General features: G+C 42.9%; 1 protein-coding gene and 1 pseudogene across 6 annotated transcripts in view; both read left to right on the forward strand.

Annotated features, from left to right (window-relative positions):
* The window catches only part of LOC119978987 (mitogen-activated protein kinase 14), a 96,072-nt gene that overhangs the window by 45,687 nt on the left and 28,115 nt on the right, over positions 1-22,270 (forward strand). For all 6 annotated transcript variants that reach the window (XM_038820957.1, XM_038820956.1, XM_038820955.1 and 3 more), the window contains 4 exons: positions 1,394-1,523; positions 3,674-3,732; positions 16,176-16,287; positions 21,293-21,322. In XM_038820957.1, the coding sequence (XP_038676885.1) occupies positions 1,394-1,523; positions 3,674-3,732; positions 16,176-16,287; positions 21,293-21,322 (331 nt within the window). The remainder of the gene's footprint in view (positions 1-1,393; positions 1,524-3,673; positions 3,733-16,175; positions 16,288-21,292; positions 21,323-22,270) is intronic.
* LOC119978989 lies at positions 21,335-22,097 on the forward strand (annotated as a pseudogene).

Raw genomic sequence — 22,270 nt, forward strand, 5'->3', positions numbered from 1 at the left:
CACCGTAGAATTTTCTCTTTCTCCACAAATTAATGGAGTCTCACGATCACCGCCCGCGGCCGATCCCCAGCTCTAGGCTTTTGCCTCAGAGACCTATGCGCTCGGTCCACTTCAGGTGCCTTATCTAGCACCCCTTCTACCATCCTCGAGACATCTCACACCTTCCACTCCTTCAGGCAGGCCCACTATTCACAGGTTCTGACTTCTCGAGGCATTCTCCTGCTCCTCCACCTTTGCCCTCAATGTTTTACAGAGGTCTCCAGGAGCTCCACCTCCAGAGCCACCACACGATCGCTGTGGTCCGAGATCACTCCTTCAATCTCCCAAATCTGTGACCCCTGCACCTCCAAATGCCTCTCCATCCGCTCCAAAGTACTCTTCAGGAGTGCCACAGCTTCTGCAATGGCCTTTGCATGATCCTCATGCATTTCTTTCCTCTGTTTATGGAATTCCTCCTTGATAAAAGTCATGTGTTCCTATATCTGGGGCCTTACATCTTGCCCCTCCCCCACCTGCATGCTAGAAGAGACTGTCTGTGAAGCACAAGACTGTTTTAACTTTCCAGCCAAACTGCTCACTGTTTTCTGCCAGGTCCGGTGATCAGAAGACATACCATTCCAGGGGTAAACTACTCCTAACAGTCACCTACGCCTTTTCATCAAAATTCCACCCGGATCTGGGTAAAAAGAGCCTTTTTCTGTGACTTCTAACAGGAACAGCCTTTTATGTGACCAATCACTGTATGGTCACAAGCGGAAGTCTTGGCAATAGATTATTAGTGGCTTGAAACCTCTGATATTTATATCAGTATGGCTCTCTGCAGTTTAAAAAGTCAATCAATTTGATTTAGCAACAAATAGCTCAACCAATCTTTGAATGCAATCTGCACTTGTGGATAATCTTCTATTCCTGTTGACTTCGCAGTGACCTGTGATGCATGGTGTGTTTATGCCCTGTTTTCTGATTGCTAAAGCAAGGTTTATAGGGGTAGCATCGTCAGCATTAATTTTAAACATTCCAAGATTGGTCATGAGCTGTTGCAGTTGTAGTGAGGGGTATTGCACTTGCTGAGCTCCGATGTGGAGTGACTGAATGTAGGGTAAATGATCTATTGAGGGAGATCTTTTTCATTTTATTACAATAATATATATTAATATACCCATTTTCTAAAATATTTTTGAGGATATTGATGTGGACTTTTTTTTGAAGGCAACACAAGCTCGATCATGAAGAAGTTAATAGAGTGTCAAACACCACTTGGAAGGGTCCAAGTGGTTAAATGTTGAATGGCTTATTCTTCATTTGAGTTCACAGTGCAATGCAATTATATTGATAACAGTGATAGCTGAACATTGATAGCTGAACATTAATGAGCTCTCGTTCTATTTTATAGCTCTTCTTTTGACACAAAATCAGCTATTCGCGTGGCAGTAAAAAAACTTTCCAGACCATTTCAATCCATCATTCATGCAAAACGAACATACAGAGAGCTACGATTGTTAAAACATATGAAACATGAAAATGTAAGTACTCTATATACTCGAGTTTGAATTATTCTGATATTCAAAATGACCATTACAATAATGAAATTGAAATATTTTTTGTAAGTGTTGAAAGTTACAATTATCGATGTGGTATGGAATTTCATCCTAAAATAACATTGCAAATACTTTGTTTTTATAAATGGAGCAAGACTTTGCACTACTGGACATGAAAATTTGCATATTTTCTTTACAAGTAGGCCCTTTTTATTTGATTACCTTAATATCCTTGCAGCAAAGCTGACATGTTAATTAGTAGGGATTATGTGAATTTGCTATAGTTCAAATTGTGGCTTAAGAGTAGGGAAGTGTTTTGGTGATGCCAGTGTAATAGCACATTTGTCATCTCATACAGTTTCTTTAAATTTTCTCCAGATTTATAATAAAATTGTCCATCACAGAAGGAGACTATTTGCCACATTGTGCATGTCCTGGCTCTTGAGAGTTATCCCATTAATCTCTCATCCCTGCAGATGTTTCCTTGGAGAATATATCCCATTCCCTTAAAATTACTGTTGAATCTGCTACCAAACCCTGTATGACAGTGCGTTCCAGATCATAGTTATATTTAAAAGAAAAACACCTCCCTGATTCTTTTGTCAATTGTCTTTTGGTTACCAATCCTCCTGTCTATTTCCTGTTATTGAAACCCTCTTGCAGTTGCTACAGTGTTTCGTATTCTGCCATCCCACATTTCCTAATTTGGGAACTCTTAACCTACCTGCTTAACTTGTTGCATATCCCATGACGCTATACTGTGCCCAACACACTTCCATCCCAAATCTCCACTCATTTTCCCACATACAAAAGTAACCATTGCTACCCCTAAATCTCACTCCCACTTGTACCACTTTCAAATCCTATAAACCTCCCTCACCAATAATCTCATTTTCAAATGCAGCTCTCTCTATTCTCAGACTCTAGTATGCACCACCAACTGCTTTCATGTTTTGGAGCTCTCTGCATAGCCTTCCTATTCCCCAAGAGCACTTTTCCTCTACAGTTGTTGAACCATTCTTCCAAATTATTGCATTACCTTAATGCCTTTTATATGAGCTCTGTTGAATTGCGATGCATGTGGACATATGTCCACCTCTGGCTCTACTGGAAAAGTTAATTATAAAACCAATTAAGTAAAAAAAATTATACAAATGTGTCTGAACGCTAAAGCCTCTTTTCCTATATTGGACCTATTGAATGACTTCCAATGTCTTCCTGTAGTCTAAGAACATTGTGGTCTTTCAAAGAAAAACCTATTTTGTTCTGTCTTAGCAAGTGAATCAGAAGGGTATGGACTATTACAGACTTCCTTTACAATTCATTGTACTTAACACTTATTGTTTGGCCTAGTTTGTGAATTTGTGGTTCACAGCCTCGAGATTGAAAACAATTGGTTTGTTTGGGCACTTTGTCAAATATAAGGAGAGAAAAGAGCTGCCATTTTGAGTCCAGATGACCCCTTGTCAAAGCTCATCTGGACTGAAAACATTAGCTCTTCTTTCCTTACAGATGCTGCCAGACCTGCTGAGATTTTCCAGCATTTTCACTTTTGGTTTCAGATTCCAGTATCCGCAGAAATTGTTTTTATACTTTGTCACGTGTTGACTTTCTATATGGAAATTTTGCTTCCATATAAACAGAGTTGCCTCATTTATTCAGCTAGGTTTGAAATTAAGCATTTCCTCATCGTTAAACCCAACCAGAATTGCGCAATTTCATGTTGCTGAATACTCCATTAACCCATGTTGGTTTGAGAACCTTTTGCTTTTCTCTTGGGGTGGGGAAAACTAAACTTGCATAAAATTTTATTTGAAAATATGCTTCATGGATTCTACCTGTCGGTTTAGGGACGACTGGAGTGGTCAGCAGAGGGAATGGTCCCTCATTACTATTTAATCATATTTGCTTTACATCATTGTTGCAGGAAAAGGTCAGTTTATGTACACTTGCCTTTGTTTGTAATCTCCAGATGATTTTTCCAAAAAGATGTCTTTAGTGCCTGAATAACTAGCAGAAAAAATGTTTGATCCCAACTGAAGGTGCAGAAGGGTTTTGAAACACCTGTAAAATTAAGATTGTTAACCCTCTATATTATGAATGTTATCCCTTGACTTAAATTTTTGTTTTCATAGGTAATTGGCCTATTGGATGTTTTCACACCAGCAACAACTTTGGAAGACTTTACAGATGTGTAAGTATGCCACTTTATAAATTTGTGTTGTTTTTCTGAAATTTGTTTTGCAGAGCCAATATTTTATGTATCACGGCAAATTCCTGTTCCATCCCGTTCCTCGACCCAAAAAAATTGCTTGGTTACCATCTATTTTAAATCAGCCACCCTTCCCTCAGATGAAAGTGGCTTCCTATGCAACAGTAGCTATGAGTAACCATTTGGTAAATTATCCTGGAAATCATGGAGGACATGACTAAGTTAGCCATTGAATTTTATCTGTGGCTGTTCGTAGCCTTGTGAACTGTATTCTCTTCATTCAAATTTTTTAAAAAATATGTTTATTAAATTATTTTTCATAATTAATGCACCTGGAAACAATCAAAGAAACAAAAAAGGGAAACAATCTCGCAACACCCAATTAACTTAAAAACAAAAACTAACCTAAGCATCTGACGGTGGAAAACTCCTTAAAAAAGGAAATAAATGGGTGCCACCTTGGGTACAACCTCTCCACCAATCCCATAATGGTGAACTTGACCTTCTCCAAATGCAGACATAACGTTAACTCACCAAGCCAAACAGAGACACTAGGCGGAGTGGAAAACATCTACCCCAGCAAAATTCACCTCCAGGCTATCAACAAGGCAAAGACAAGGACATCCACTTTCACCCTAGACCGCCTTCACTTCCACTGTATCACCAGCGAATCTTGACTCCTCGAATATGGCCACCAGCAGACACGGATCTAAATCTACAGAGTATCTCTGACATGGTGTCAAAGAATAAAACCCAAAGGCCTACCAGTTTGAGACAAGACCAGAACGTATGCCTGCTCAAGAGAACAGCGCTAGCATTTGCCCCAACACCAGGGAAGCTACCACTCGTCCTTGCCCTGTTCAAGTCCATTCCATGCAAGACCTTAAACTGAATCAGGCTCAATCGAGCACATGAAGATGTGGCATTTACCCTATGGAGGGCCTCACTCCACACCTCACCATTAAGAATGAGATCCAATTCACCCTTTTCAATAATTTGAACCCTACCCTCCTAGAATCCACAGTGTTCTGCTCCATAGGGACAGACAGTCGGGGGGCCTAGCCCTCCCCAGCTTATTGTTTTATTACTAGGCAGCCAATATTCAAAATATATTGTTGTGGTTTAGCGACCGTGGGTCCATTTGGGGACAAATGGAAGCTCGCCCATGCGCTAATTCTACTTTTCTTGCAATAATTACTGACCGTTGACGTTTCCGCCCCATTAGTATCTGGACGGTACAGTAGCACAGTGGTTAACTGTTAACTTCACAGCGCCAGGGTCCTGCTTGGGTCACTATCTGTGCGGAGTCTGCACATTCCCCCCGTGTCTGTATGTGTTTCCTCCGGGTGCTCCAATTTTGTCCCTTAAGTCCCAAAAGACATGCTTGTTAGGTGATTTGGACATTCTGAACAGTACCGGAACAGGCGCCGCAATGTGGCAACTAGGGAATTTTCACAGTAACTTCATTGCAGTGTTAATGTAAGCCTACTTGTGACAATAATAATAAAGATAACAATAAAGATTCTCCTCAAATCCAGAGGTGGCCTCCTCCCTGAGAATTTGGGTGTGGTTTAGGCAGCATTTCAAGCTCCTTCCCCTGTGTTAGCTAGCCTCTTGCAATAATTATCTCTTCCTTCTTGGTTTGGATTCGACATTTAAATCTTGGGAGGTGACGTGTCTGGAGCGGTTTGGGGACCTCTTCATGGAAGGCAGGTTTGCCAATTTTAAGGAGTTAGCTGAGAAATTCCAGTTGCCCAATTCCAGTCAGTTTAGGTTTTTCCGCTTATTAAACGTTTCCCTCCTTTCCTTTGGCTCCATCTTCTTTCCTGATGATGGGGTTTCTATCTCTGGCTAGGCCTTTCTACTGCTAACCAGGTTGATGTAACAACTTGTGAAGTGAGGTCAGCTGTGGGTCACCCGGACCCCCAAATAGCGAAAGCTTGTCTTAGCAAGGCAAGGAGTTAACATCCCCGGTTGGGCTGTCCTCCCAGGGGTGTTGACCGGGAAATGTTCACTCTAAACTAAGTTCAACTTCTACCCAGAGAAGGTGTCAAAGGTTAAGCCACTTTATTATGTTGTGGTGCGGCACGGTGGCGCAGTGGTAGGCACTGCTGCCTCATGATGCCGAGGACCCGGGTCCGATCACGGCCCCAGCTCACTGTCCATGTGGAGTTTGCACGTTCTCCCTGTATTTGTGTGGGTCTCACCCCCCACAACCCAAAGATGTGCAGGGTTAAGTGGATTGGGCATGCTAAATTGCCCCTTAATTGGGGGAAAAAAAAACTTTATTACGTCATCTATGGAGGGCGCTGGATCCGTGATATAAAGAAGTAGGTCGTCCACGTAAAGGGACGTCTTGTGCTCCACCCCTCTCTGATCAATTCCCCTCGAATTTTTTTAAATTACTTTATCAGAGTTACAAAGCCAGAGCTCAGTGTGGCTAATCCAGGTCCTTCCCTGCTCCAAAAAATAATTCAAATTGAATCCAATTCATGGTCCCCACAAGAGAGACATACCAGATCCAGGCATTACACCTGACTTCACGCTCATCTTAGCCAAAATGCCCACCATCTACAAGGCACAAGTCAGGAGTGATTGGTGTACTCTCCACTGGCCTGGATGAGTTCAGCTCCAACAACACTCGAGAAGCTCTACACCATCCAGGACAAAGCAGCCCACTTGATTGCTCCCCTTTCCACAAACATTCAAACCTTCCACCACCGACAAACAGTGGCAGCCGTGTGTACCATCTACAGGATGCACTGCAATAACTCACCAAGACAACTCACCATTCCTTAGACAATCCCATGACCACTACCATCTAGATGGACAAGAGCAGCAGATACCTGGGAACCCCACCACCTGGAGGTTCCCCTCTAAGTCACTCACCACTCTGAGTGGAAATATATCGCCGCTCCTTCACCGTTGCTGGGGCAAAATTCTGGAACTCTCTCACTCTATTAGAATAGTGGGTGTACCTAGACTTCAAAGACTGCAGCGGTTAAAAAATGCCACTCACCGCCACCTTCTGAAGGGCAACTTAGGATGGGTAATAAATGCTGGTCTGACCAGTGACGGCCACATCCCATAAATTAATTTTTTTTAAAAATCTCAAATAAATACTCCCATTCCACTCTGGATGCAGACGTACTATCAACTTGGGTTTGGGCACTGAGGCAGGGGAAAGGACAATGTTAAACGGTGTCTATGGCTGACAATTGCCAGCCCTAAACTAAGCCCGTTTGAACCTCTGAGATTAAATTTGGGAGGCAAGGCTCCAGGCGAAGCACCAGCACCTCTGCAAGTAGCTTGATGGATGCATTCAAACACTAAATGTGATGGTATGGACCACACTTAGTAGGGTCTTTGTCCCTCTTCAGAAGCAGAGATAGAGGCTTGAGTGAGGGTTGAGGGCAACGACCCCCGGGATAGGGAATCATTGAACATGTCCAGAATTAAAGACACAAGCTACTCTGAGAACTTCTTACAAAATTCAGTCAGAGAGCCATGCAGACCAGGGGCATCAATCCAATACATTGTAAAATTTCATCAGGGTGTAACGGATTCCAACTCACCGCTCCATCCAACTCAACAGTTAGGATGGGTAGGCCGTCAAAACGGTCGGACAGGACCGACCCATCCAGCATAGGATCAAGTGAGTACTGGTGGTCCACCTCAAGAGTAAAGTCCACCGACATCTTCTCCATGCTCGTTGTCCTCAACAAATGTGCTCTACAGGAGATGAATTCACCCTAAAGGATCACCTTTGCCTCCCACAATGTAGAAGGTGAAATTGACACTGTTTTGTTACCTTTTTTCACAGTCCTCTATGGCAGTGGACATACGCTCACAATTTTATTGTCCGATAACAGTGTGTCTAATCTCCATGGATGTTGGGAAGAGCCAGATTCTAACGACAAATTAATGAGGTGCAGGGCATGTTCCAAAATAGCAATTGTTGAGTACTCTGTTCTCACCACGGAGGGGAGAGAGACCTATCTAAAACAGAAATCGACACGTGAATATACTTGGTGGACAGGTGAAAAAAATTAGAAGTCTTTATCGGCTGGATGCAAAAAGACGCCAAGGATCTACCCCCCCCCCCCCCCCCCCCCCCCCCCCCCCCCCCATGCATCATGAAAGACGACAAAGCCTTGGCCATCCGCGATGGAGCAAGAGATTTAGGCATGAAACGATCCAATCTAGGGATCAATACATAATTCAGGTCCCCAAATAAATAAGCTGATGCGAGTCTAAATTGGGTGCGGGGTGGAGAGAGAGAGGAGGCCGGCAGGGGAATAATGAAATTCGTATTGTCCCAGTCAGGGGTGTAAATGTTTAACCATGACAGCTGGGGTACTCACAAGTGAGCCACAGACAACGTATCGACCGTTGGGGCCGGCTAAAATCTTGCAGACAGAAAATTGACCCCTTTTGTTCATGAAAATCGCACACCCCGGCCCGACAATCAAAACCCAAATGGAAAATGTGAACACCCACCTCTTGTGCAGCCTAGCTTGATCTCTGGCCCGCAAATGGGTTTACTGAAAAAAAACGTCACATCAGAGTTTAAACTCTCAAGATGAGCAACTTCCTCGATCTTTTCACTGGGCCATTTAAAACCCTCACGTTCCAGGTGACCAAACGAATTGGGGGTCATTTCCCCCCCACCCACAAATTCCGGAGTCAGTCTGTTCCACCAAGAGAGATCAACCAAAGGACACTTAAAAGGTAAAGCGATAGATCCACTCAAGATGGCAGCAGGGTAGCATGGTGGTTAGCATAAATGCTTCACAGCTCCAGGGTCCCAGGTTCGATTCCCGGCTGGGTCACTGTCTGTGTGGAGTCTGCACGTCCTCCCCCTGTGTGCGTGGGTTTCCTCCGGGTGCTCCGGTTTCCTCCCACAGTCCAAAGATGTGCGGGTTAGGTGGATTGGCCATGCTAAATTGCCCGTAGTGTCCTAATAAAAGTAAGGTTGGGGGGGGGGGGGGGGGGGGGGGGGGGGGGTTGTTGGGTTGCGGGTATAGGGTGGATACGTGGGTTTGAGTAGGGTGATCATGGCTCGGCACAACATTGAGGGCCGAAGGGCCTGTTCTGTGCTGTACTGTTCTATGTTCTATGGCGAACAAACCATTTCAGTAGAGTGGACAAAGAAAAATCTGCAGTCACCGACAGAAAACTACCCCCAACCCTTCCGGCCATCGCTATTGAATACACCTATACCAAGTACAAATAGAAGCAAGGCAAACAAAAACTATTAAAACCTATGCCCAACAAACACGAACAAAACAAGAACTCTAAGCTCATTATCTACAGAAAACCTGATACAATAGCAAAATGAGCTGCAGCGAACCCTTCAAAACCTGTCCCGTTGCCTAATTCCTTAGTTAGCAGGGAGGCTGCCGACCCGAGAAACAAAAAATAAATGTAAACAACAAAATACCAAAACCTTATTTACCTTGCGCACTGAAAGGAAGCTATATGTTAACACAACGAACAGAACTCCACATAGTGTACCACGCCAATTCTAATCAAGAACTCAACCCCAACAAAAACCAGAAAAAACAAGAACAATGAAACAATGCAACATGCCTGTCAACAGAGACAAAAACCCAATTACATGTCCAACTTGTCTTTTAGTGAAAGAGTCTGCCTCTCCCGACACGTCAAAGAAATGGTCTTTTCCCTCTAAAGTCACTGAGCCAAGCTGGGTCGACCAAACCGAACTCCACTTGATACAGGGCAGCCTTGACTCCATTGAACGTTGCCCTCCTTTGCTAGCTCCACACCTATGTCCTGATATAAGTGGCTTTCCCACGGTGTTCCTTTGCTCATCACAAAACCCTCTCCTTTTCCTTGAAACTATAACACCTCACTATCACCACACATCGTGGATCTTCAGGACGAGACCTCAGCCAAAGTGTGCGATGGGCTCAGTCAGGAGAGGATGTGAATCAGCCCTCGCGCACCACCTTGCAGAACATACCTGATACGTACTCCGTGGCATAGAGCCCTCCAGCAACCCCACAATCCGATTATTTTGCTTCCTGGACCTATTTTCTAGGTCATTCATCTTGGATCGCAACGATCTATTAGTTTAGGTCACCGGTCCGACAAGGCCACCGTTGTATCCTTGATCACCACCTTGTTAGTGCCTCCCTGGACTTAAACAGCCTGATTACTTTTCCCCAGTACTGCTCAAATGGGGGACCAAAGCCTCCTCAATTGGTTTCTTGAGGTCTTCTGGAACAATTCGCCGGTGCTTTTCAAATTCTTTTGCCAAGGTACTGGAAAGAATACAGCTGTGAATGGAGTGCACAGTGAACCAGAAACTGACTGCCGTTGAACTCAGAGAGGCCTCAGACTCCATCGATGAATTTCTGCTCCCAGCCGCCTTAGATTTTTTTCTTTGGGCATTTCAGTCATAAAAGACCTCTTTTACAATAACCGAATGGGTTTCTGAAGAATAAAAGCTCCATGGCACCTTGTGCGCTTCTTCCCCTACATTATGCCACTGGATGTTTAATTCTTTTCACTGTTTAAACTCTCTTCAAACACTTGTACCAATTCTAGTTATTTTGCATTTGGATATTAAAAAAATTACTGCATGAAAAAGGTTAATTATTTTGATTGCAGGGTTGATTGTGGTGAGCTGAATATTTTGAATCAGTACCCCGAGTTTGCCGTGGGCAATTAGTTTTTAAAGAAGAATGTTGAGGGCGCAGAAGTTAGCACTGCTGCCTCAAGTGCCGAAGACCCGGGTTCAATCCTGACCCCGGGTCACTGTCCATGCATGTTCTCTCCGTGTCTGCGTGGGTCTCACCCCCAAAACCCAAAAAAAGATGTGCAAGGTAGGTGGATTGACCACGATAAATTGCCCTTTAATTGAAGAAAAAAAATAATTGGGTACTTCAAATTATTTTTTAAAACATTCAAAAATATTTTTTTAAAAAAGAATGGAATCAAAATGGCTGGCAATAACAGACTCTTAGAAAATGCATTGTAGTTAACACTCTTCTTACAAGCAGTCAAGTCATTTTGAAGGTGATGCAAATCCTTAACAAGGTCTAGATCATGGGAAATTGTTCACATGTCAACCGTTGCAGACTCAGCACTGGGAGAAATGGTCTGCAAAAACTACAAGTCCATTGTGGGAAGTAAGAATGGAAAATCTTATTTATAATGTGTTATGGATAGAAGGGGAGGGTCTGTTCAAACAGTACTAGTTCTTACTCCCCACCCGTCCATAAACAAAAATGTTTTTTTGACGAAGTGGCGGTGCATTTCCCAACCCGTCTATTTTTGCGTCATCCAATTTCTACTAATTGCCCCACAGCAAAATCGAGGTAGGATAAACTCTTGAAGGGTTAGCCTATTGCACACATCCAAAATGTGAACAGGAGGATTCAAAACTTCCCCTCCGTGCTCATAAAGGGTGGGATAAAGGAAAGAAGGTTTTACAATACAGAGACTACATAGAAATAAATAGTGTCTCACGCGTGTTCCAGAGTCTAAAATCAAAGTTCAATGAGATTCCTTCATGGAGGTCAGTGGGCTGAAAGCTGATGTCAAATTCATGTTTCTGGTGGCATTGACTTCACAAGATGAGATAGGCATGCAGAGATTAGATGATTTTGTTGGTGATGGTACATACAGCTGAAGCAGGGTGGATGGGGCTCAATGTCCAACCTGGGCAGAGCTCCTTTCATGTGCCCTGCCAGTCAGATGTTAAAACAACAGGCTGGGCTAGTCTGCTCAGAAAGGCATTATTAACTTATCAACAAGTCTGAGACCTGGGTCACACACCTTACCTCTCCTCAAGGTCTTCAATAAAGGATGTTCTGCATTGCCAGGAAATTGGCTGGGTCTTGATAGATAGATAGATAGAGAAATACAGCACAGAACAGGCCCTTCGGCCCACGATGTTGCGCCGAACTTTTGTCCTAGGTTAATCATAGAATTTTGGACAATTTGTCATGGCCAATCCACCCAACCTGCACATCTTTGAGGACTGATAAACATCCCTGTCTTCACAGGGTAACAGGAATGTTTGGGAGGTCTTGTGCCTTCAATTTTCCGGTTTCCATTGGTAAACCTGAGTTTAAGAAATGCAAACAGTTTTCAATGTAGCTCCCTTTGAAGTTAAGCTGAGCAGTCCCCAAGTGATTGTTAGGAGCTCCTCTGAGATGATGAGTTGTGCAATTTCTGAAACTGCGAAACAGCTTGTTTTATTCGGGTGTCACAGATAAAAGTTTACCATCTTTACTGGTCTTTGTCCAGTTTTAAATTAAGAAATGGGCATTAGGATGCAAAAAATCTCCAGTGAAGGTATGTTCTGCCACATACAACCAGCAGAAAGGAGGAAGAGTAAATAACTTGTCTGCATTTGGACTGTATTCCATCGCAGTTTAAACCCCTGATTTGTACACCGCATCTTAGACATAGACATAGAATAGACATAGAACAGTACAGCACAGAACAGGCCCTTCGGCCCTCAATGTTGTGCCGAGCCATGATCACCCTACTCAAACCCACATATCCACCCTATACCCGTAACCCAACAACCCCCCCCTTAACCTTACTTTTATTAGGACACTACGGGCAATTTAGCATGGCCAATCCACCTAACCCGCACATCTTTGGACTGTGGGAGGAAACCGGAGCACCCGGAGGAAACCCACACAAACAGGGGGAGGACGTGCAGACTCCACACAGACAGTGACCCAGCCGGGAATCGAACCTGGGACCCTGGAGCTGTGAAGCATTTATGCTAACCACCATGCTACCCTGCTGCCCCTCAATTTCTTGTGATGTGAAAAGCGACAGGAGTGCTAACCGTCGATGTCATTTGTTTCTACATGATGTTTTTCATCCACCTCATTTTTTTGAATGCTGATGTGTTGGGTAAGCTGGGTCTGCGAGGACTGCGTTTACTGACGTAGTGAGAGAGACAGGCTTCCAACACTTGAAGAAATGCAACTCGATTTTATTGAACTCTTAACTATCATACATAATTTAACTGTGGGTTGACACTATGCTGACTTGACTGGAGACCTGAGGCTAACCTGACCAGGTTAGCTTACTACCACGTGGTGTCTGTTCTAGTTGCTGCTCATGGGCTCTGACTGTCTCAGAGGCTGGATCCCAAGAGAGTGGGAAATCGAGTGCCCTCTGGCTTTATAGTGGTCGTGTCCTGTCTGGTGATTGGCTGCTGTGTTCTGTGTGTTCACTGGTCATCCTGTGTGTCCATCACTGCCTGTCTGTGCACCATCATGTACCTGTGTGTATATTATGACAAATGCCAGAGTTCAAACAGTTAAAACCAAAAGAATGGAAACAAGAGGCCCTTTTCTCAAGTTGGCTTCCCTATGCCTAAATTGATTTTTTTATTCATCCCATTAATCCATGTACATTACAAATTCCAGTCATCCTTGATAAAGCATGAATGAAGTAAGTGAGAAATATTGCAATACCTCATCTTAAGCTAAATGCACCAGGGTGTAAATTTCATTTTTTTAATGGTCATCTTTTGTGTCTTTGCACAATATATGTATTGGGTACCGCTAATAATTTTGTGCTGGGTGACATGCGATGCAGTGGTTAGCACTGTGACTGCGGCACTGAGGACCCAGGTTCGAATCCTGGATCACTGCCTCCCCACATTCTCCCCATGTCTGCATGGTTTCACCCCCACAACCCAAAGATATGCAGGTTAGGTGGATTGGCCATGCAAAATTGCCCCTTAATGGGAAAAAAAATAATAATTGGGTACTCTAAAATTTAAAAAAATAAATAAATAATTTTACGCTGAATTATAATCAACTTTGTGGTGTGAACTTGCACTAACTGGAAACTGTTGGAAAATGCCAGATGAATCAAATTGACTTTTGCAGTTGGCATATTTTCTACTTGTCACTCTGGGATTTAAGGTATCTGGCGATACTGTGCCACCCATTTCCCAACAGTTCCAATTTAATTATCTTTTATTTGATGAAGTAAAGTTTTATTTTTTTAATGTTCGTTTTGACAAAAAAACAATGCTGAAAATGTGCTTTGTCATCCAGTATACTCTTTGTAAAGGAGCTCCTAAACTCTAAGTGAATACTTTGGTCTTTAGCTAGCCAGGAAAAACTGGTAGTACCTAGTTGAGGATTGGAAAATATTGGACTTCATATCTTTTCGTAATGTTATAGAGTTCTTGGAGGACATGAGCATAATCTAAAAAAATTGGAGGAAGAAACAGTGGCAATCTCATCTATGGTATTCTATTTCTAATGCGTTACTCGACCTGAAAAAGGTTGGCATTTTTATTTTTGTAATTTTGAGATGTTCTGAAGATGGTTTTATACAGTAGTATACATTCAAAGTCCTTTGTATGTAAATGCAATAAATGTCCCCAAAACTACAGAACCCTGTGTGTTGGTATAAGGTTGATGGATAATGGGGTTGAGGTCACCCCTGGTCAGGATGCTGGAAGAGTTTGTGGGGAGAATGAGATGGTGCAATAAGTTACAGCAGCAGTAGCTCTTGTTGGTATCTAGGATTGTACCCGCAGGTGGCCTTGGAGTATGTGAGTGACTGACCTTCAGGAAAAATCGCCCCAGCACTATGCACAGTTCTTGCATCTTAAATGCCAGATGCTGCTGCAGCCCCCCCCCCCCTCCACGTAAGTATTGAAACTACATGTTTTTAATGGAGGAATTTTGATTATGCCACCAAAAAAAAATCATATGTTAGGAGCAAATCTTTGTAAGTTGGGTCCTTTGTCATGCTGTTAATAGGCCAAAGAATGCATGGGCTTGGATTTTTTTTCCTCCTCGTCCAAGTCACCTTGAGGCTTCTCACCAGAAGGGTGCAACAGACCTAGAATGTGTGAGGAAGCATGCTGCATAGCTACAGTTCTGTTGCCACTATACCTGAACTGGTGCGATAGACAGTGGAATTGGGTCTCTTCCTCATTCTGCTCAATTAGAGGCTGGGCCAATCCTTTTACTAATTCTGCTACAGTGTATTCATTCATCCCAGTCAGCTAGCCACACTATTTCTAACTGAAGAAGTGAATGGCTAACTGGTTTCAGATACCCTTTTATTTGTTTAGTCTTTCAAATGTTTTATAAAACTAGATGTCAGATGCGTGTATGATAATATAGCACGTAGTACAGTTGATGGTTTCAACTATTGTTTCATCTTATTCTCCAATGCCTACCATTTTGCTTTTTTGATTCTATATCATGGTTATTTCTGTGGACATTAAATTTTGCAACTGAAACTTTGCTTTAAAACTTTGGCTCCAGTTATCTGAGATTCATGAGGCTCACCAGTTCTAATATGTAAAAGTATGAGGAAAAATGGGAGTGTGGCAGTAAACTAGTGACATATAAACGCACAGCACAAATACAGGCCATTTTGGTCCAATAGCTATGCTGTTTGTACCTTTTAGTCTGTTGCTCCATTCCCACCTGTGCTTCATTTCTTCTTATGATCTGTGTTTTGACAACTTAACTTCTGGTGGCCTGCTCCTAACTAAACCCCACGGAACTTAAGAATTAAGAGCATATGTAGGCAATTCAACCCTTCAAGCCAGCTCCGCCATTCAAACAGACCAAGGCTGATCTCTTCCTGGTCTCAAATTCATCTCTCTACCTCTTCCCTATATCCCTATACCCATTTTTAAAATCAGAAATATATCTATCTCCTTGAAACTATTTAATGATTCAGACTCCACCGCACTATGGGACAGCGAGTTCCACAAATTCACACCCTCAGCGAGACGTAGTTCCTCCTCATCTCAGTTTTAAATCTACCACCTCTCACCCTTTATCTGATTAGTTACCATTTGAGAGGTGAAGTCTTGGAATAGATTTGATTGTATAAAAGCAGCAAATGTTAAAAAACAAGCAAATTATAGAAAGGGAAAACTTGTTTGAAGTGCTAATTTATTTGCATATTTATTTCTAACTTAATTTCCATATTAAATTCTGTTTTTTTTTTTATTTATCCAACGGAGGAAAAATTATTTTTAACAATGCATATTATATTGTGCTGGAGTTTATTTTGGATTGAAGTTGGACATGACTTGTTTTTAGTATTACCACAGGCATGTAACCTTATCCCAAGCTGCTTTTATACCGTTGGTGTTGTAAGTCACATTCTAGGGACTAACGCCTATGAGTTGCTTCTGAGCTTTACATTGACAAATGTGTTTTCCTCACCCCAGCAATGGACTCTGATCAAATTTATCTTGTGCTTATCACAAAGATAAGGGACCGAGCTTGCTGTTACTGCACGTTGCCTTATGAAAAGTGGTATCCCAGAATTCAACCAGGCATGGCACAGAATGAGAATATTTACGATGTGAGAACGCTGCATGGTTTAATCTTTTCTCTACTGTGTAACTTACTTTGAGTTTGATGTTTTCTATGCAGGTATTTGGTGACGAACCTAATGGGCGCAGACCTAAACAATATAGTTAAATGTCAGAAGCTCACAGATGACCATGTACAGTTCCTAATTTATCAGATACTTCGGGGCCTTAAGGTGAGAATTTTCCCTTTCTGGATCTAATCACTGTTGCAGGAGTATGGCTAATTTGATCAAGTTAACAGAGGTATCTTTTTAGCACTCGTTGTTTTGTGACATTTATGAACAAAATTAATAGAATTATGCAGCACATAAGAATGCCATCGGGAAAGAATTGAATCTTAATTCTGTAATGGCTTCTTTTTCTAACAACATATCCAAACCCTTTTGAAAGTCGTTATTGAATCTACCATCTTCTCCATACTTTCAGACAGTGCATTCCAGATCATAATTTTGTTGTACCTGTAAAATATCAGGTACTTTCGACCAGTTTACTTATTCAAAGGTTTACCTAGGGTGTCTTTATTTAAGAGGAAACAAACCACAATCACAAGGTCAAAATTTAACAATATTAACACAATTAACCCTTATATTACCCACAAAATACGAGAGGTACCCAAGATCAGTTTAAACTACCCATAAAGATGGCTTGGTAGACTATGGATTTGACCAGAATTCCTCTGGCCCGTCTTCACAAAGGGTGCTCTCGCTGGCAGTCTCTTCCTTGCTTTCTTCCTTCCTTCTGGTCTGGTCAAGGCTTGGTCTGGTCTTCACTTCTCCGACCTGGTCAAGGTCACATCACACACCGAGCCTTTGCTTCTGAGGCATCCGGAGTGCCTGTTTTAATCCCCCTTCCTTCACACCCTTTTGCCATTTCCTCTGGCTTTCTGCCAATGATGCCTCAGAAGGGGGGTCTCAGCAGCCAATGGCCCGGTTGATGACCTTTTTGACAGGTCACCTGAACCCACCCCAGGTGTCCCATCTCTGGTGGTGTGGGCTGCACATAACCTGTTCCCATATAAGGAAGAACCTGAGGAAGGAGCAGTGCTCCGAAAGCTAGTGTTTGAAACAAACATGTTGGACTTTAACCTGGTATTGTAAGACTTCTTACTGTGCCCATATAAGGTAACAGGAGAAACTCTGGATGAAGGGAAGTCTGGCTCGATCTGGCTACAGACATAGACCTGTGCATATCAATAGGGTGTGATGATCTCTTGATGGGTGATGGACAGGGCAGATCCAGACATATTCTGGCAGTTTGTGTATTGGATGTGCATTTGACTTTGGTCAAGTCTGAATTCCAACAGTCTGCTTGACGTTTGACTACAGTATAATTTTAAAATGTCCAATCCTTTGATTTAGGATATCCAATTTAATCAGATGAATTCTTTAATTTAAGATACCCAATTTTAATTGGGCCTAAATCTAGGCCTTGCTATGTTACTCCAACTTGCTATGTATGATAATTGTTCTTCATCTTCCCTTTGGTTTATTTGCCAATTATCTTAAATCTGAATTGCTGATTTACTGACTTGCCTTCTTGTGGGACCAATTTCACCCATCTACTCTATTAAAATCCCTCCTAATTCTGAGCACTCTTATGAAATTGCCTGTTAATCACCTCTGCTTTAAGAAAACTATTTCAACTTCTCTAGTTTCTTCATATAACTGAAACTCATAATTCCTGATACCATTCCAGTAAATCTCCCCTTCACTCTGTCCAAGGCCTTGTCATTCTTCCAAGTGTGGTGCCCAGAATTGGATATTGTATTCCACCTGAGGCATAACGAATGATTTATAAAGGTTTAGTACAAATTCCTTAGTTCCTTAAGCACCCTATGCTTTTGCTTATAAAGCAAAGGACCTCGTATGCCATTTTGTAACAGTATTATCACTTGTCCTGCCACTTGCAAATATTTATGTATGTGACACCACGTTCCCCCGGCCCCAGATTTAGTTTTACACCCCCTTTTTTAACTACAAGTTTATATTGTCTCCTCATTGTTCCTTCATTACTTCAAACTTCTCTGCATAAAATTGCATCTGTCATGTGATTTCCCAGTTCACCAATCTGTCTTTCTGAGGCTGCTACTATCCTCACTTGAGACTATATTTCCAAATTTGGTATCAGCTGCAAACTTTGAAATTATACCATTTATCCTCAAATCCAGATAATTCATATAAAAACATTAATTCTAAAATTCACTCTTGGGGGGGCACCACTGAATTTTTCCAGTCTGAAAAGCAGTCATTCACTACGAATCTCTAATCATTTAGCTCATTTAAAATCCATACTCCCTTTCTTCCTTAATCCCCACAGGGTTCAATTTATTAATCAGCTCGTTATGTGGTACTTTATAAAGATCCTTTTGAAAGTCCATATTCAGATTCCAAATACACTACCTTCATCAATCCCCTTGTTATTTCTTCAAACCTTGAAAATAAAGCAATTAGTACCCAAGAACATATGGTAGAAGCATCTGTTTTATGGTGCTTTGATTCTTTGAATGCAGTTCTGAATTGGAAAATGTATATATTGTATCCTTTCTTTCTAATAATTTCACTATTCTGATCTGATGAGATTATTTTGCTAGGCTGTTAAACAGAGGGTCTCACTGCCTTCTGTCTGCACCCCGTACAGAGTATTAATGAAACAACAATTTGAATATAATTTCCTCTTTGTAACCCACTAAGCAGTAATATATACTTAAAACACCAGTTTGTTTGTAACACCTGCATGCCGAAGTTCATTCCCAGGCTGTCAGTCTGCGTGACATACCATGACTGACCAAGTCATAGTGCTTGGCTGCAGCAACAATGTCCTTGAGAGTTGTGACTACATACACCTTTCTGACCCTGATACCTTGGCATATAGGGTAATGTCTTAATTGTGTCATCCGATTTGGATTATTAATCCCACTCTGGCCATGCAAGGATCACTTGCACGTGGTCATTTCCTGCCCTCAGCAGACGGTGTCTCCAGGTACCTGCCAGCAATGGGTGTGATTTCTCTCTCTTGTAAGACAGGACGAAAGCCATTCTCACAAGCCCCAGAGGCCATTGATCAGGTCCGTTTCTGTAGCCACTGTCCCAGTGACGTGTCTTAATATGGGTGTGTGTTCCTGTTTAGTTGAGACTATTTTTATTTTTTAGTAAGTTGAATATTAGCCTCAGCGATGTCGTTATTGGTCTGACTTCTCCCTTCATCTTGATGTCCTCCATCAAGGTGCTGAACTTTGCACGCTGGTCCACACCACAACTGGTTACATTTTGCTCAGACAGGAACACAACATGTTATGCTGTAAGGCATTTTTTTTTTTTTTAATATAATTTTTATTGGAATTTTTTACAGAAAATATAAAACATAATGACAAACAATGAAATGCAACAAAATAACCCATAATAACTGTGACACCCCCAGACCGTATCGGCGCATGTATCACATCCCCCCCCCCCCCCCAACCCTAATGAACAACAAAAGAACTTAAAAAATATTAAAATTAAATAAACAAACATAGTCATTGTCGGCCCCCCCCCCCCTTTTCCCCCCCCCTTTTCCCCCCCCTTTTCCCTCCCCTTTTCCCTCCCCTTTTCCCTCCCCTTTTCCCTCCCCTTTTCCCTCCCCTTTTCCCTCCCCGGGTTGCTGCTGCTGCTGTCCCCGTACCCTATCGTTGAGCCAGAAAGTCGAGAAAAGGCTGCCACCGCCTAAAGAACCCTTGTACCGACCCCCTCAGGGCGAATTTGACCTTCTCGAGCTTAATGAAACCCGCCATGTCATTGATCCAGGTCTCCACGCTTGGGGGGCCTCGCATCCTTCCATTGTAGCAAGATCCTTCGCCGGGCTACTAGGGACGCAAAGGCCAGCACACCGGCCTCTTTCGCCTCCTGTACTCCCGGCTCCACCCCAACCCCAAAAATCGCGAGTCCCCATCCTGGCTTGACCCTGGATCCCACCACCCTCGACACCGTCCTCGCCACCCCCTTCCAGAACTCCTCCAGTGCCGGGCATGCCCAGAACATATGGGCATGGTTCGCTGGACTCCCCGAGCACCTGACACACCTGTCCTCACCCCCAAAGAACCTACTCATCCTCGTCCCAGTCATGTGGGCCCGGTGCAGCACCTTGAATTGGATGAGGCTAAGCCGCGCACACGAGGAGGAAGAATTAACCCTCTCCAGGGCATCAGCCCATGTCCCGTCTTCGATCTGTTCCCCCAGTTCCCCCTCCCACTTAGCTTTCAGCTCCTCTACTGACGCCTCCTCCGACTCCTGCATAACCTTGTAGATATCAGATATCTTCCCCTCTCCGACCCAGACCCCCGAAAGCACCCTGTCGCTCACCCCCCTCGCGGGAAGCGAAGGGAATCCCTCCACCTGCCGCCTAGCAAATGCCTTTACCTGCAGATACCTGAACATGTTCCCCGGGGGAGCCCAAATTTCTCCTCCAACTCCCCCAGGCTCGCAAACCTCCCATCAATAAACAGGTCCCTCAGCTGTCTGATGCCCGCTCTGTGCCAACCCTGAAATCCCCCATCAATGTTCCCCGGGACGAACCTATGGTTCCCCCTTAACGGAGCCTCCATCGAGCCCCCCACTTCTCCCCTATGTCGCCTCCACTGCCCCCAAATCTTGAGGGTAGCCGCCACCACCGGACTCGTGGTATACCTCGTAGGAGGGAACGGCCACGGCGCCGTTACCAGGGCCCCCAGGCTTGTATCGCCACAGGACGCCCTCTCCATCCGTTTCCATGCTGCCCCCTCCCCCTGTAAGGCATTTTTAATAAGAATATACAAGATATCATCATATCTTCAGGCACCATTTATTTTGAATGAATACCATGTTAAAAATATTAATTCCCAGCTAATGCATGATTTAGTTATAGATTCTGAATAGCAAAATAAGATCAAAGCATAGTACCACATCAACACTAATATTCACAATAAGCCAAGTAATTGATTTTAGTATTTTCAGTTCAATAATTTTGAAAAGCCCAAAAGACCTATGTTAACATAGGTTCCTTCATCAGAACTGATGTTTTGTATGTATAGAATGTCTTCTAAACTGTTGTTGCAACTAGATATTCTGCACTGCATGGATTCTATGGTAAATGAACATCAAATTTGTAGAATTATGTTTGACTTAGGAACTGCAATAGTATCTAATTTTGTTTTCCTCTTGACAGTATATTCATTCAGCTGGAATCATACATAGAGTAAGTATTCATATTGTGAATTTTATTAACTTTTATAAACTGCTATCTATAGAAGCCTTGAAAGGACAGGAGCTATTGACTTTCCAAATCTGTGTAGGCAGTATGGCAGATTCCTTTGACCCTTCTAACATTTAGTGTGCATCTTAAATGCTGCAAATAGTTTTATCTGTGCATGAGTGTGGTCGCAAATTAGTTTAAGATCTGATAACGGTTGCTCATTTTGTCAGATATTTGTATGTGACGTGTATTTTTCACGAAATCTAATAGTGCAGCTTTGCTTCTGCATGTTTTGTTGTGATTTTTCTGTGGAAGGTTGAAAAAAGAGACTTTAGTGGGACAGGTGCTGAGCTGATTATGTATGATGGCTGCAGTGCCATTTTGTTTCTGGATTTTAAATCAAGAAATGTCGCTTATGCGGTCCCAGCACCAGAGCAAAGAAGTGGAAATGGCGATCAGGTATCCGATGGCAGTTGACCTGCGCAAAGGTCACCCCGTAACCAAGAATGAGACCGCCACAAGGCAGTGCTGTAGAAGAGGGCGCCTAACCAAGCACACCAAGTTTGTCAGAGATCTGACCCGTGAGATTTGTGGTTTTGTTCCATATGAAAGGCGTGCAATGGAATTGCTGAAGGTCTCAAAAGACAAGCGTGCACTATGGTAAATGGTCAAATTCATCAAAAAGCGAGTTGGCGCTCACATTCGTGCAAAGAGGAAGAGGGAAGAACTCAGCAACGTGCTGGCAGCAATGAGAAAGGCAGCTGCGAAGAAAGATTAATCTGTACAAAGTTGCTACCATTAAAGTTATTTCAAAGTTTAAAAAAAAAGAGAAATGTTGCTTATTTTATTAAGTCTCGTGACCAACGCATAGTAGGAAGGGGAGTTGGTTTCGACAGATATCCAATTCCTTTTTCTTGTGGTCCACATTAACATCTGTGAAGCAAGGCCATG

This window comes from Scyliorhinus canicula, chromosome 15 (assembly GCF_902713615.1).
Source record: "Scyliorhinus canicula chromosome 15, sScyCan1.1, whole genome shotgun sequence".
NCBI classification, from domain to species: Eukaryota; Metazoa; Chordata; class Chondrichthyes; order Carcharhiniformes; family Scyliorhinidae; genus Scyliorhinus; species Scyliorhinus canicula.